This window comes from Macrosteles quadrilineatus, unplaced genomic scaffold (genome assembly GCF_028750875.1).
Source record: "Macrosteles quadrilineatus isolate MER2022 unplaced genomic scaffold, UCM_ALF_1.0 Scaffold_3__2_contigs__length_128488019, whole genome shotgun sequence".
NCBI classification, from domain to species: Eukaryota; Metazoa; Arthropoda; class Insecta; order Hemiptera; family Cicadellidae; genus Macrosteles; species Macrosteles quadrilineatus.
In genome coordinates this window covers 101,957,662-101,970,700 of record NW_026542596.1, presented here as the reverse complement: position 1 = coordinate 101,970,700, position 13,039 = coordinate 101,957,662, and the positions used below count along the sequence as shown (strand labels likewise).

At 34.2% G+C, this 13,039-nt stretch overlaps 1 protein-coding gene across 2 annotated transcripts; it reads left to right on the top strand.

Moving 5' to 3' along the window:
* The first annotated feature begins 727 nt into the window (after nt 1-727).
* On the top strand, nt 728-12,515 carry LOC128990749 (uncharacterized). Of its 2 annotated transcripts, none has more exons than XM_054413300.1 (8): nt 728-791; nt 4,685-4,765; nt 5,715-5,940; nt 7,863-7,987; nt 9,944-10,064; nt 10,807-11,005; nt 11,493-11,596; nt 12,339-12,515. In XM_054413300.1, exons 2-5 carry the CDS (start codon nt 4,698-4,700, stop codon nt 9,975-9,977), a joined length of 453 nt encoding a protein of 150 aa, XP_054269275.1. In that variant the 5' UTR covers nt 728-791; nt 4,685-4,697; the 3' UTR covers nt 9,978-10,064; nt 10,807-11,005; nt 11,493-11,596; nt 12,339-12,515. The 2 variants fall into 2 exon arrangements, with proteins under 2 accessions (XP_054269275.1, XP_054269274.1); XM_054413299.1 differs by lacking the exon at nt 728-791 and adding an exon at nt 3,870-3,893.
* The last annotated feature ends 524 nt before the right edge of the window (nt 12,516-13,039 follow it).

The window sequence follows — 13,039 nt, the reverse complement described above, 5'->3', positions numbered from 1 at the left end:
GCCACAAAACTATGCTAATGTAACTGCTTGTAAATGTTATGATAACCATTGTTACTAAGTTTGTTTCAACTCATAAGGAAATCAGATAAATTTGGACAAGGTTTTTTGTCAGTCACTTCAATAAATGTAGAAAAACTTTTAAAATATGTTTATCAACTTGTTTTGGTTTTGTGTTATTGTGTTGATATGGGTTATTATAATCCCTGTTAAATTTTAACTCATATTAAAATATTTCAAACTCAAAATATGCATATAAAAAGTTATCTGCAGCTTGTAACAATATTTTCAAATCTTAAAACAAATTATATTTTTCTTTTTATGTATGTTCTTTTTATGTAATATTTACTCATAAGAATGTAGTAAAAAAATATTTACTAATACCTAATACATAATAAACGACCTAATTGTTGTACAAAACGCTGAAATAAAAACCACATCTACTCAAGTCCATTATCAAATTAAATTGACTTAAACCAGTTCGGATATGAAACAACTGGAATGATCATTGACTTTGTCGTTTCATTTTTAGATGTAATAATCTAGTGGATATTAACAAAACAATGCTTATGCGGTCTTTTAGTATTCTATGTCAGCAAACAAATAACAAAAATATTGTATATTAACTATGGGAGGATTACTTTAACAAAGAATTTTTTTGCCATTAACTTTACGAATAAGACAGGTCACAATTGAATTACTCATCTACAAAAATTGATCCTTCAACATCGCTGTTTCTATGGATATTTTATCACCAAATACCAGAGATCTACACATACACATAATTAAATTATGTAAGTAATAACTTATTTGCAATTAACTCACAACTCTCATTAGGGATTGTATTATTGTCATGTGATCGTATCAACAAACTATACTGATGTATAAAATACCCCGGCCACAGCAAACCTGCAAACTAAGCGAATTTCCATTTGCCTGATTGGATTTACACTATTACACTAAAATGTCTCCTTAAAAATATCACATTGATTCCCCTATTTAAATAGAATTAGTTTAACGAGTACTTAGGTTTGCTGCAACAGGAATGGTAAAAAAGTGTTTTTTTTTTGTTTTTTTTTTTGTAAAATGTTAATAGTTTTTAGTAAGAAATTAATCTATTTTCTAAATTTGATCAAAATATGTTCATAAACAAGCAAACTACAACAGTTTACTTATTCTCCATTAGAATAACATGGGAATTTTAAATTTACTAATTTTTGGAATTTTCTCTTCAACCATTAGGCGCATAAAACACTTCAATATACTAAATTATTAGTTTTTAAGCTCTACAAAATGGTTTGGAAAGAAATTGTGAAATTTTGTGTTTTTAGGAGGAAAAAATAGGAAAAACCTACTTTTACGCCATAAAAACCCCCCAGAAACCCCCTTTCCCATAGTCCAATCATGCTGGTTTCCAAACTCGTTCAAATAAACGTAGGTTTACACGTTTATACCAAATTTCATCAAAATCTGATCATTTTTGCTCAGGTTATCCTGCTAACGGACATATATATGCATTTGAATGGATGGTGTTTTTGGCCTCTAGGGAACTCAAAACAAAAATTAAATCAGTCTCATGTCCAGGTCTTACCATGAGTACTACGGTAGTATTACAAGTACAGTACTACGGTGGGAAATTTGCTAAAACACGACAATAAGCAAATATCTAGTTGCTTTAATGAGTTTTTGTTTGCAAATATATTCAAACAGGTTTATAATGAAAGGGACTTTACAATTAGATCCTTGCTCATTATTAATAAAACTAGCGAGATTCTTCTACAAGAAACACTTTAAAGATACTTTAATACTTTTCGATGAAATGGCGACCATACAAAGTAGGTATTTTAAGCCAAGTATGAATGGAGATGAGTGTAGGACGAGTGGCACGATCTTGTAGTCTTGTTAGTGACTAATGTCGTCATATTCCTTAGACACATTTGTTAATTAATAGCCCATACAGCTAATGGCAACTAAGGGACCTACAGTTTATAGTGGAATCCGAACCACATTTTCGCCTTGGTATATACAAATTGGTCTAATTATCAGGATAGTACTGCGGATATTCGTAGTGATTGATAGGTGTAGCTTTAATATCCTACAAAAAAAAAATCAAAACAAATTTGCATAACTATGTTCAGAAATTAAGATATTAATTAATTAACTTAAAAAAACTATAAACACATTCATAAGTAACGCTCATAAGTAAGAAGTACTTTATGATTTAAAACTTAATTTATTATTACAAATTGTTAAAATTGAAAAATTAGTAGACTTTAAAGAATACCTTAATTGTTGTTCAATTCAGCTTGTCAATTCAATGTGAAGAAACCAACCTAACAAGTTGAATTGAGTATCATCAAGCATTAAGTAGGTTTTTGAAAAAAACCAAGGATTCTGAAATGTTTGTAAACTTTGTTATTTGATCAAAAATTGTTGATCCACTTGAACATTGATTTTCTCTAGTGTTGTCAGATTAGGTTAGTTTAGTCAACACAAATATGACTAACCAAGGTTACCAACATGGTTTGAATCAGAACAGATAGGCCTATAGTTAGATTCATTATAGGATCAACTATTAACTTATCTGGTACGAAGGTAAGAAGAACAATACGATAGCTAGTTAGATGTTTTAAAGTTATCTAATAATAGTGTTCACATTTTATGGTTATTCTTTTATTACTGGTATTTAGTGTATTTATAATGTTGAGGCAATATGATATTTTTGTGGACGCATCCTTTTAATTCATACATACCGGTAATTGACTTAACAATTTTTTTAAATCAAGCATTCTGTTCCTTGGTTTTGAAAAGATTATTTCAAAGACTATGGAGCAAGAGTTGGTTTTCAAATTGGTTTGACTTGTTGGAGTACATAATATGCATTATATTAGCTCTGCTAAAAGCGATAATTTCTATAGACCCTAAAATGACTGCCGTTGTAATAAACATAGCCTGGCACAATTTTACATTGATTTTTCCACCAAATGTTATGCATATTCACTACTCCTTGTGATCCGTAGTTACTATCTACAAAGTGTCATGCTCAATGTAATTTTATTGTGTCTCACTCGAGTGTGATAATTGAAATTTGCTGTAAGTATTTTTTTTATTTTGTGCTCTTTATTTTATACAACTTATCGCTTAAATGAAATTCTAAAATGGGAATCACTAGAAATTGATTAAACTTGTTTTAATTTTTGAACTAACTATGAATAGTTTATGTCTGATGGAGTCACACCTTACAAAGAATTCCATTTACAACATTTTGGAGATTTAAAACTGATTGTAACTGATTGCATAGTCTGGTTCCTCCTTTCTGCTGATTTGAAGGCCTTCAAAGAAATACTATTTATATGCAATTAACAGTATTCTTCTTTGAGCGGATATAGATAATTAGTTAGCTCATAGTAACCTAGGCTAAATATAATAAAATGTTTATACAGTATAAAACCATTATTCGTGCAAGATTTTGTTGATGCCTGTGCATCGTGAAGAGGAAAAATACATTGAGGATTAATGTCTCACAAAAGTGGGTTTCTTTCTTTTATATTTATTTAAAACTTGTTTTGTACCTCCCATAGAAATTAATACCGGTAACCAAAATGTTAGCAACATTGAGAAACAATGTTCTAGCAATGCAAAGCGTGATTGAAAAGTACGAAAGACCAGAGTGGATTTGCATATTGCTAGACACTGCCCCGTGCCTCGCCCAGGAAGTAAATAACGACAATCAAAGCCAGCTGCAGTAACATATGTATCGGTAGTTAGTATTGTTGGGCGTATAAGGAGCTCTATTAGGATGGGTAAGCGTAGTGGAACATGAGTAGTCCCACCCTAGCTACTAGCGTGTGTCACTACATAGCCACTGGAGCCATGGGGGTGGCCACTTGTCTCAGGTAGTACAATGATAACAGCGCAATCTAGCGATGCTATTGCATTAACACCTATTACTCGCTGGGGCATTTATAGCACGAAGCTTGATAGTGTTGGTGGGGTTGACCGTTATTTGAACAAATTAGTTTTTAAATTAACATGAAATAGTCGTAGGCAATTAATCTTTTTAGTTATAAAATACATTGCAATGATTACATTTTTTATTGGAGTTATATTTGTTTGAGACCTTTCTAAACAGTTTGTAAAGTAAATGTTATGAATAGTTTGTTCAATTATTGTAACATCTACCCACTAGCTAGGAGATATTTTTTTTTGTGATAGAGTTAAGTTTACTTACCTGAGAAAATTACACTCCATGAGCTTATAGATATACAAATACAAAAAGGTCATACAATATCTCTAGTATTTTGCGTTACTATATCCCTCTGAGCTTACATTTTGTCGGGTAAGCTACTTAAACGCAATACTAATAAATTGTTATCAGCCATAAATAAACCATAGTTGTTGGCTTTCTAAAAGGACTTAGGTTCAAGTGAACTTTGGTGTCAACATTTTTTTTTAGAAAAAAGTTAAAGAAAAATGTATAAATTGTATGTTTTTGATTGTGTTCTTAAGATCTATTTTTTGACTTTTATTCGAAAAAGACTAACAAGCTAATAAAATTGATAAAATTTGGTACATCTACATCAAGTTTAAACAATTATTATACAACAATGTAGTAAAAAGATTTTAAAAGGAGTTATCGGTGCTAAAATGTTAATTTAAATGACTTTACAAAGATTTTATTTTTCAGATGGGAAGTAAGAATGGCTCAAAACACAACAACACACAGACACGACTTCCGATGGCCCACGACCGATTGTCTAGTACCTAGGTAAATATTGGTAACTTAACTAGCTGTTGTACCCGTGCTTTTGCAACGGGAAGAGGACATGAAATAGAAACATTTTGATCTTTATTGCATTTTAACGTCTGTTGTATAAAATAGTTACACATCCGCCAAAGCTTTTAGAAACAAAACTCAACCGTTATGCCCTTTATAGAAACGTTTGTGGCTTTTAAATCTGTTAAGTAGAGGAAACTGCCATTTTGGTTTTGATTAATTTTAAATCTTTTGTAGGCTTATATGAGGTAAATTATCAAATTTGACTTAAAATGGAATTTTCTCTCTTAACAAAAAAGTTCTAAATTTAAAACAATAAATGGGGTTTTCCTAGTCAGTATATAACAGTGATTATCCTAAAAATCCACCACATAATTGATCGAGTAAACTATATAATTTCTTTTAAAAATCCTGTAAGTTTCATTCACAAACTATTTTTTAAATTCCTTTCAAGTAGGCTACTGTGCCTATGGTGTCACTGAAACTGCTTCATCTACATGTTTAATCATATCAATCAATTCAATATTCAATACTATCATATAAAAATATTTACGGCGTCTGCCTGTATGTGTATTACTAATAAGCGCAAAAAAACTACTAAACCGACTGGGCCAAAATTTTACAATAATATAGCTACCATACCAAGAATGGTAATAGGAATATTCACACTTTGCTACTGACCGTGGGCTTTGCCCCTTTGGCTATAAAAGTTCTCAGGTGAGGATTTTAAAAGTAAATATTGATTGTTCTCGTCTCGATGGCTGCAATGAGAAAGCTCACAATGTTTACATTTGCTTTGAAATTTCAATGTAAACAAGAAGAACTGCCAAACTGCATATTTCACAATTTCAGACAGCTGGTCCAAAGAAATCTATGATGTAGGTTTATTTAAGATATTATTGAGAACTAACATACCTGTAAATTGACACATTTCCTACAGAGCAGAGGCTCCAAATCTAAAATGTGTGCCTCCCCCCTCTGACGGCTCTGGCAGGGTGAGACCATGGTGTGGAATGGACAAGCCTGTAGCCTCGGTGGCAGCTGTAGAAGCTCCGTCAGGTGACTCCGCCAAGCCATGGACCCAGCGGGGCCTACTGGTGGAGATGATCAGCCCTAGGCCTGCCACAACCCCGCCTAGAGTCAGGACAATGCCTGCTGGCTGTGAGGTACTAAAAATGATAGCTTTGATCAATATTATTGCAGACATTTTCCCATTGTGTTTAGTGAAAAAGTACTTTGATGTTTCAAGATCTGTAATTTTACCCTGCACTCAGATTGGAAAGTACCTAAAAAAAGACAGAATTTCTCTGAGTGGGTTTTTCTTATATAATTTCTTAGCTTAATCTTGGTTTCTGTACTAATCTTGTTACAGTATGCAATCCCTCTAAAATCAAAAAATACCATCACCAAAAGCAAACTTCAAAGAAAAAACTACAGTAGAGACTCCCTCTTATCCGGACTCCTTGGGACCGAGGCCAGTCCGGATAACGGGTTTTCCGGTTAAACCGACGTCCCCAAAAACTAGTTAAAACAGACTGTTCACTGTGATATTCGACTTAAATTTAGGAGAGCATTGTATTAAGCCATGTGATCACTGGTCTCAAATCTTTCCCACGAGAACAGTAGTTTCATTACTGCCCACTTCCTGCCGATCTAGTCCGGTTAAACCAATGTGCTGATAAAAATTGTCCGTTAAAAGAGATGTCATTTCCGCCGAGTGTAGTCCGGTTAAACCTATGTCCGGTTAAAAGGTGTCCGGATAAGAGGGAGTCTACTGTAATGCAATATTCAATTATCAATTATCAATTATCAATTATCAATTATTTAAGATGGGGACGCCACTATGTGCGTATTTTAACCCAAATATGAGTGAAGGATGAGTGTAGGATGAGTGGCGCGATCTTGTAGTCTTGTTAGTGACTAAGGCCGACATGTTCCTTAGACACAGCTGTTAATTAATAGCCCATACAGCTGGCAACTAAGGGACCTACAGTTTATAGTGGAATCCGAACCACATTTTTCCTTGTAATTTACGAATTGGTCTAATTATCAGGATAGTACTGCGGATAGTCGTAGTACTCACTAGTGCGGACGTTAATCCACACCAGTGAGCATCGCATCCACAGTGCATCCCTATAAATATCCACAATTCGTGACCTCCTAGTAGCTGGATTACAGGACGACGCCACCCGTCCCAGTTATATTGTTTTGAAATAACAGTTAAACATTTTTTGATGGTAGATACTCAAAAGCACTGCTCATACAACAGTTAAGGATATTAAGGTGTCACGTTTGAAGAAATATAATTTTGACAGGAGCCAACTCTATGAGTGGTCATTCAAATCCCAAAGACCTTGTCAAATGTGAGGCTAAAAGGGGCGTTCCACACCTTGAGGGGGTCTGGGGCCACCCCCCCCCCCAAAATATTTGCTATTTTTAAAGCGGTTTTACAGCCATTTTAACGTCTAGAACAAGAACTGTGTCTAAAATCCTACGCAATTATGACAAAATGTATGTTTAAATCTTTATTTCCAGGATACAATGAAGTGTGGGGGGGGGGGGGGCTTTAGCCCTTGTAGCCCTCCTCCCCTTGGAACCGCCACTGATTCAAATTATGTTCTTTAATACTTTAATACTTTTCTTTGAAATGGCGACCATACAAAGTAGGTATTTTAAGCCAAGTATGAATGGAGATGAGTCTAGGATGAGTGGCGCGATCTTGACTGGTTCCTTAGAAACAGCTGTTAATTAATAGCCCATACAGCTAATGGCAACTAAGGGACCTACAGTTTATAGTGGAATCCGAACCACATTTATGCCTCGGTATATCCGAAATGGTCTAATTATCAGGATTGTACTGTGGTACTAGTCGTAGTACTCACTCGTGCGGACGTTATCTATTTCGAAACATTTGCTGCATTTGTCTATGTAGATGAGATAGTTCAGTATCCAAAAAAACAACCTTAATAGAAGTAGAAGAACAAATGAAGTATTCCGTCTAAAAATTTTGAAATTTCTCCTAAACAATACATTTTTAGATTTAGTTGTATTGAAATGGAGCAAACTTGTAATAGTAAGTCTTGTTAAGGCTGCAGCTCCCGCTACTAATTGGTGTGAGGGAGATGCTCCATCCAGACCTCTGACCGTCAGAGTGGGAGCAGCCCGGTACAAGACACATCTAGATATGACCAACCCAGCCAGTACCTGCGCAAGGTGAGGCAGGAAATTCTGTTATTAAATTATAAAGCAATTTCTTTAAACAAACACACACCATCGACCAAGGCAGCAGCATTCTTGAAAATTAACCTCGGCGCCCCTACGCTATGACGTAAAGTCTCATCATTGTAGTAGTAACAAAATTTTAGAATATTTTAGATTGGATAGATTGACTACATAGTAGAACTGTAACGAATGTTACTTTATTAGATAAACACCATAGCCCAGGCAAATTAGACATATGCTCCCCAAAAAATCGTCTAAAGCTGGAAAGTGTTTTAATACCTTTTGGGGGTCCCAAATAAGAGTCCTATGAGTTTGCGACGGATTCTGACGTCTGCTTAAGTTTTGGGAGTCGAAAAACTATGAAAATTTTGCACTTTTCTCAGTTTTTCGCTTATAACTTATAAAAAACGAATTCTACGGAAAATGTTGTCCAAAGGTCTCTTTTAGTGCATTAAATTCTGCATTTACTGATGTTAAATACGTCAAAATCGGCCGAGCCGTTTAGCCGCTGTAGCTTTTTAAAGTTGGATCATTTCATCAAAATGGCCAAAAAGTTGATTATTTGACCAGTTTTCGGCTTACAACTCCTAATCGACACTTGCAATACAAAAATGGCCCTGTAGTTAGTTTGGAAAACACAAAATTCTGCGTAATAGGTTTTTTTACCAATCAATAATGGTAATTGATTGCTACCTACTTTGTATGGTCACCATTTCATTGAAAAAACATATTAAAGTTAAAGTTGGAAATTTTTTTTCAATGAAATAGCGACCATACAAAGTAGGTAGCAATCAATTACCATTATTGATTGGTAAAAAAACCTATTACGCAGAATTTTGTGTTTTCCAAACTAACTACAGGTGCATTTTTGTATTGCAAGTGTCGATTAGGAGTTGTAAGCCGAAAACTGGTCAAATATTCAACTTTTTGGCCATGTTGATGAAAATGACCTAACTTTAAAAAGCTACAGCGGCTAAACGGCTCGGCCGATTTTGACATATTTAACATCAATCGACGCAGAATTTAATGCACTAAAGGAGACCTTCGGACAACATTTTCCGTAGGATTCGTTATTTAGGAGTTATAAGCGAAAAACTGAAAAAGTGCAACATTTTTATGGTTTTTCGACTCCCAAAACTTAAGCAGACGTCAGAATCCATCGCAAACTCACAGAACTCTTATTTGGGACCCCCAAAAGGTATTAAACCACTTTCCAGCTTTAGAAGATTTTTTGGGGAGCACTCCCTATATTTGATCTAATTTGCCTGGACTACCACTACTATTACAAACATTATTACAAGTACAATTTGTATTGGATTACAAGTAAAAACATTATAACACATACAAGACTTTTATAACATCACACTACGAATTTAACAAGAAGCAAAAGCAAGTGTGGATCAATTAGCTTTACCAAAATAACTCTTTTGGTCCTAAAATAAATAAATGTGTAAATAAAGGGGAACTGTATGGACAAAAGCTTAAAGCTATTATTTTGTAAAGGCTGAAGTGGCTAAAAGACTAAAAGTTTTCAATATTTGACCTCTACTCCCTCTATCAGTTAAATAAAACATTTAACCTTCCTCCCAATTATTTTTAGGGGTCAGAGTACATCATTAGTTGTATATTGATACCAGTTCTTACCATTGATGAAAGTATGGTAGAATACCGTTGCCTTAAAATAACCTTCAGATGATCTATAATGATGACAATCCTATGAAGAATTGATTTAATCAATGACCAACTGGACCTAGCAAACCTAGTTTATGGTCCTGATCTCATTTGTTCATCACACATCCTTCACTTATCTTTCCCTAAAATACACGCCTTATGTGTGTCAGCATAAAAATCCAAACATCTAAGCTATTGAAGTACATTTTGGCTAAAACATTTTGTGTTATAAGAATAAGTTCAATACATAACTGCTAAATCTTCTGACCATTTCAGCTATGTGATAGATTCCCTGAGCCAGTATCTATAGTGACTGCCAAACCTAGAGATGAGCTAATGAGGCGAGTCTACGCTGACAGATATCGCACAACCTACCAGGCTGATTACTGCCGCAACTGTGAGTACTTTGGATGCTGAAGTAGACATCCCAGATCAATCAGCTGGAGCCAGTTTTTGTTTCAATGAGAACATAATTAAATAACACTTTCGTAGAGAATACTATGTGTGGCATTGGCATTTCTTAGAATCAGTCCCAAACCAGTCTTGTACTAACAAGATAAACCATCAAACATTATCCTTTTCTTGTCATGTTATGATTAAATTTTAAATTCATTTGAAAGCAACTAGCTTACATTGACCTTATATTTTTGATAGCATCATTACAGTTTTATGTGATAGTCGGATGATAAGTGGGATATATGCCCACAATTCCCCCCATTTGGGATCAAGCCAGAAATCTTCATTACTATTGACTACAACATAACCAATTAACTAGCCAGACTGTTAAGTTAGAAGATGTTTTAGACTAAAATAAGTTGCCCTTTTCCATTTCCCTAAGCCCAACTGAATTAAGTTCTTTTATATCTTAAACTGGTTAAAACCTTTACATTGGAATTGGAAATAAATATATCTACCTTATGGTAGTAAAAATTTAACAAAAGATACAGCCGATAACATTTCCACTTTTAATAAAACTTCCATTGAATGCTGGGATTTTTTAATGATCATCCAGCATTAGCCTTATATTTTTACATTGATAACAACACTATTAAAATGTATAAGGATTGTACGTCTTTGTTAAAAACATCCCAATTTGGAATTTAAAAACCATTTCTGTGAACTTAATCATTTTTTTATAGTGGATGACATAGCTCGGTCGATCGGCGATTGTGATTCACACAATCCTGACAGTAGATACCAAGCTGATGCGAGGGTTGGTCACATGGCAACTAGCAGCTACACTCACACACACGACCCAACACAGTACGAGGCCTGTAAATGTTGTGGTTGTAAGTGTAAGGCAGCCAAGGTTCACTCTCAGACAGCAAGTGAATCCAGGTGAGAACTGACATGATTGCTACATATATATATATATATATATATGATAGGTAAAGTAGTGTAGTACGGCGGAAACTGCGTTCCTACTCTGTTTTAAGAATTCTACTATAGCAAACCCATGTTTTTCCTAATCATAATGCAACGATGGCTAAATGGGTTTACATCTACGATGGCAGCATAATCGGGAATATATTTCACGATCACACTCCACTATCGTGGAGACATCATGATTGTGTTCCGCAATCGCAATAAGTTCATGAACATTTTTCGCAATTGAGATGAAATTGTGACCTTTTGGCGATATTGGGAATGTAGGAATCAAACGACGATGAGCGTTCTCATACTCGTAAATTTACAAATACACCAAAGGATAGGCCTAAAGTTTCATCAACTGAATATCTAAACTATGTGATTTCAGAGATTTTAGGATATATTTGTGTAAATCTTTGTGGAAAATATACATCTAACATTTTTTATTTTTTTAAAGAATCCAACCTATGACTTGCCGGCCAGCTGCAGTGTCCCAGAATTTTCACTATTCTTGTTGCAACGTGAAGAGAAAGGACGGCCAACATTCAATGGGACAAGTTGGTAAGGAGGGCCATTAACTAAACTTTACCTCCTAATTTTGTTTTAGTATATTGTTGTATTCTGTGTACATTTTACGTTATAGTTTTTTTTTTTAAGAAAACAAGGAAAGCAAAGAGACTGAATGAAGAAAAATACTGTGAAGCAGGAATATATGACCAGAAACGTCATGGATCATAAACAAAAACAAGTTACGGCCCGAATGTCTATCCCAATAGCCATGACAGATGGTTTGGACGTTTTGTCAGTTCCATTTGAATATTAGCAAAAACATGTTTACTTTTGTTCCAGTGACATCATATGTTTATGATCCATACAGTTTCTGTTCTATTGTCAGTGTTGTGAAGTATCATTATTTTTAATAATTATAGCTGCAGACATAAATTATACAAGTTTATGAATTTGTTTATTTTGTGTGTGTTTTAAAATTCAATTTAGCAAAAAATGCAAAAGTTTATGATTAGTAAACATGATCAGAAAACCAGCCATCAATAGGATATCAGAGAGGAGGTAGGGGCAATACTAGGAAGTCAGGTCAGGGGGATCAAGCAACTGTAAGAAATATTTGAGCCTCCTGAGTAAAAAAAATATATATCCTTCAGAGACTCATTCACTGTTTGCTCTATGATTAATAACTAGCTACAACTGATCCATGCAGATGGAATGTATATTTATATTTACGTTAAAAGTCAATGATTTCACTAATCTTACTTAACACAAATGTACTTATTTTCCTCCATTTCAGGGCCACCTGAGAAAATACCTCCATGGGTAAGTGAATACAATGACTCGATAGGTAAAACAGCAAAAATGATCTTCGAGCATAAACTGTTGTACCCTAAGAAAGAAAAGAAACACAGAATGTAAATTAGTCACTGTCAAATGTCATGCAACGATTTATGAAAAATATACACTAAAAACAGATAAGATAAATGTGTTATTGAATTGTTGGTAACAATGTTTTCTATTACTAATCTGATAATTAGTAATATACCCAACTCATAATAATCTATAATCATCGTCTATTAAGTAATCTTTAGATTGTAATCTAAATATCAATTTAGATTAGAATAAATATCACGGTGCCTTTTTTTACTCACCAGTACACCAATAAACATAATAATATCAAAAATCTTAACATACACTTCACACTAGAGGCAGGCGTTTTGTAACGTAATAGGATAAATAATAGGATAATAATTTTAAGCCAAGTATGAATGGAGACAGGGTTAAGGGTCAGTGTAGCCCTGGGCAAACCCAAAAGCAGCGCCCCTCATATAGATGTAAGATGTAAGGTATAAGTAAAACCTCGATAACAACTGGGACTGGAGCCGGTCCAAGGGAATGAAAATTTGGGTTAACCAGAGAACTGAGAAAACATACAAGAAGTAAACGTACTTATCAAAAAACATCTTCTTTTACAAAAAGATTATATTTACACTTCGC

Coding starts and splice junctions, on each gene's coding strand:
- LOC128990749 (XM_054413299.1), top strand. CDS start 3,871: ATGGGGGTGGCCACTTGTCTCAG. Junction 3,894..4,684: donor GGGGTGGCCACTTGTCTCAG/GTAGTACAATGA, acceptor TTTATTTTTCAG/ATGGGAAGTAAGAATGGCTC. Junction 7,988..9,943: donor CCAGCCAGTACCTGCGCAAG/GTGAGGCAGGAA, acceptor TGACCATTTCAG/CTATGTGATAGATTCCCTGA.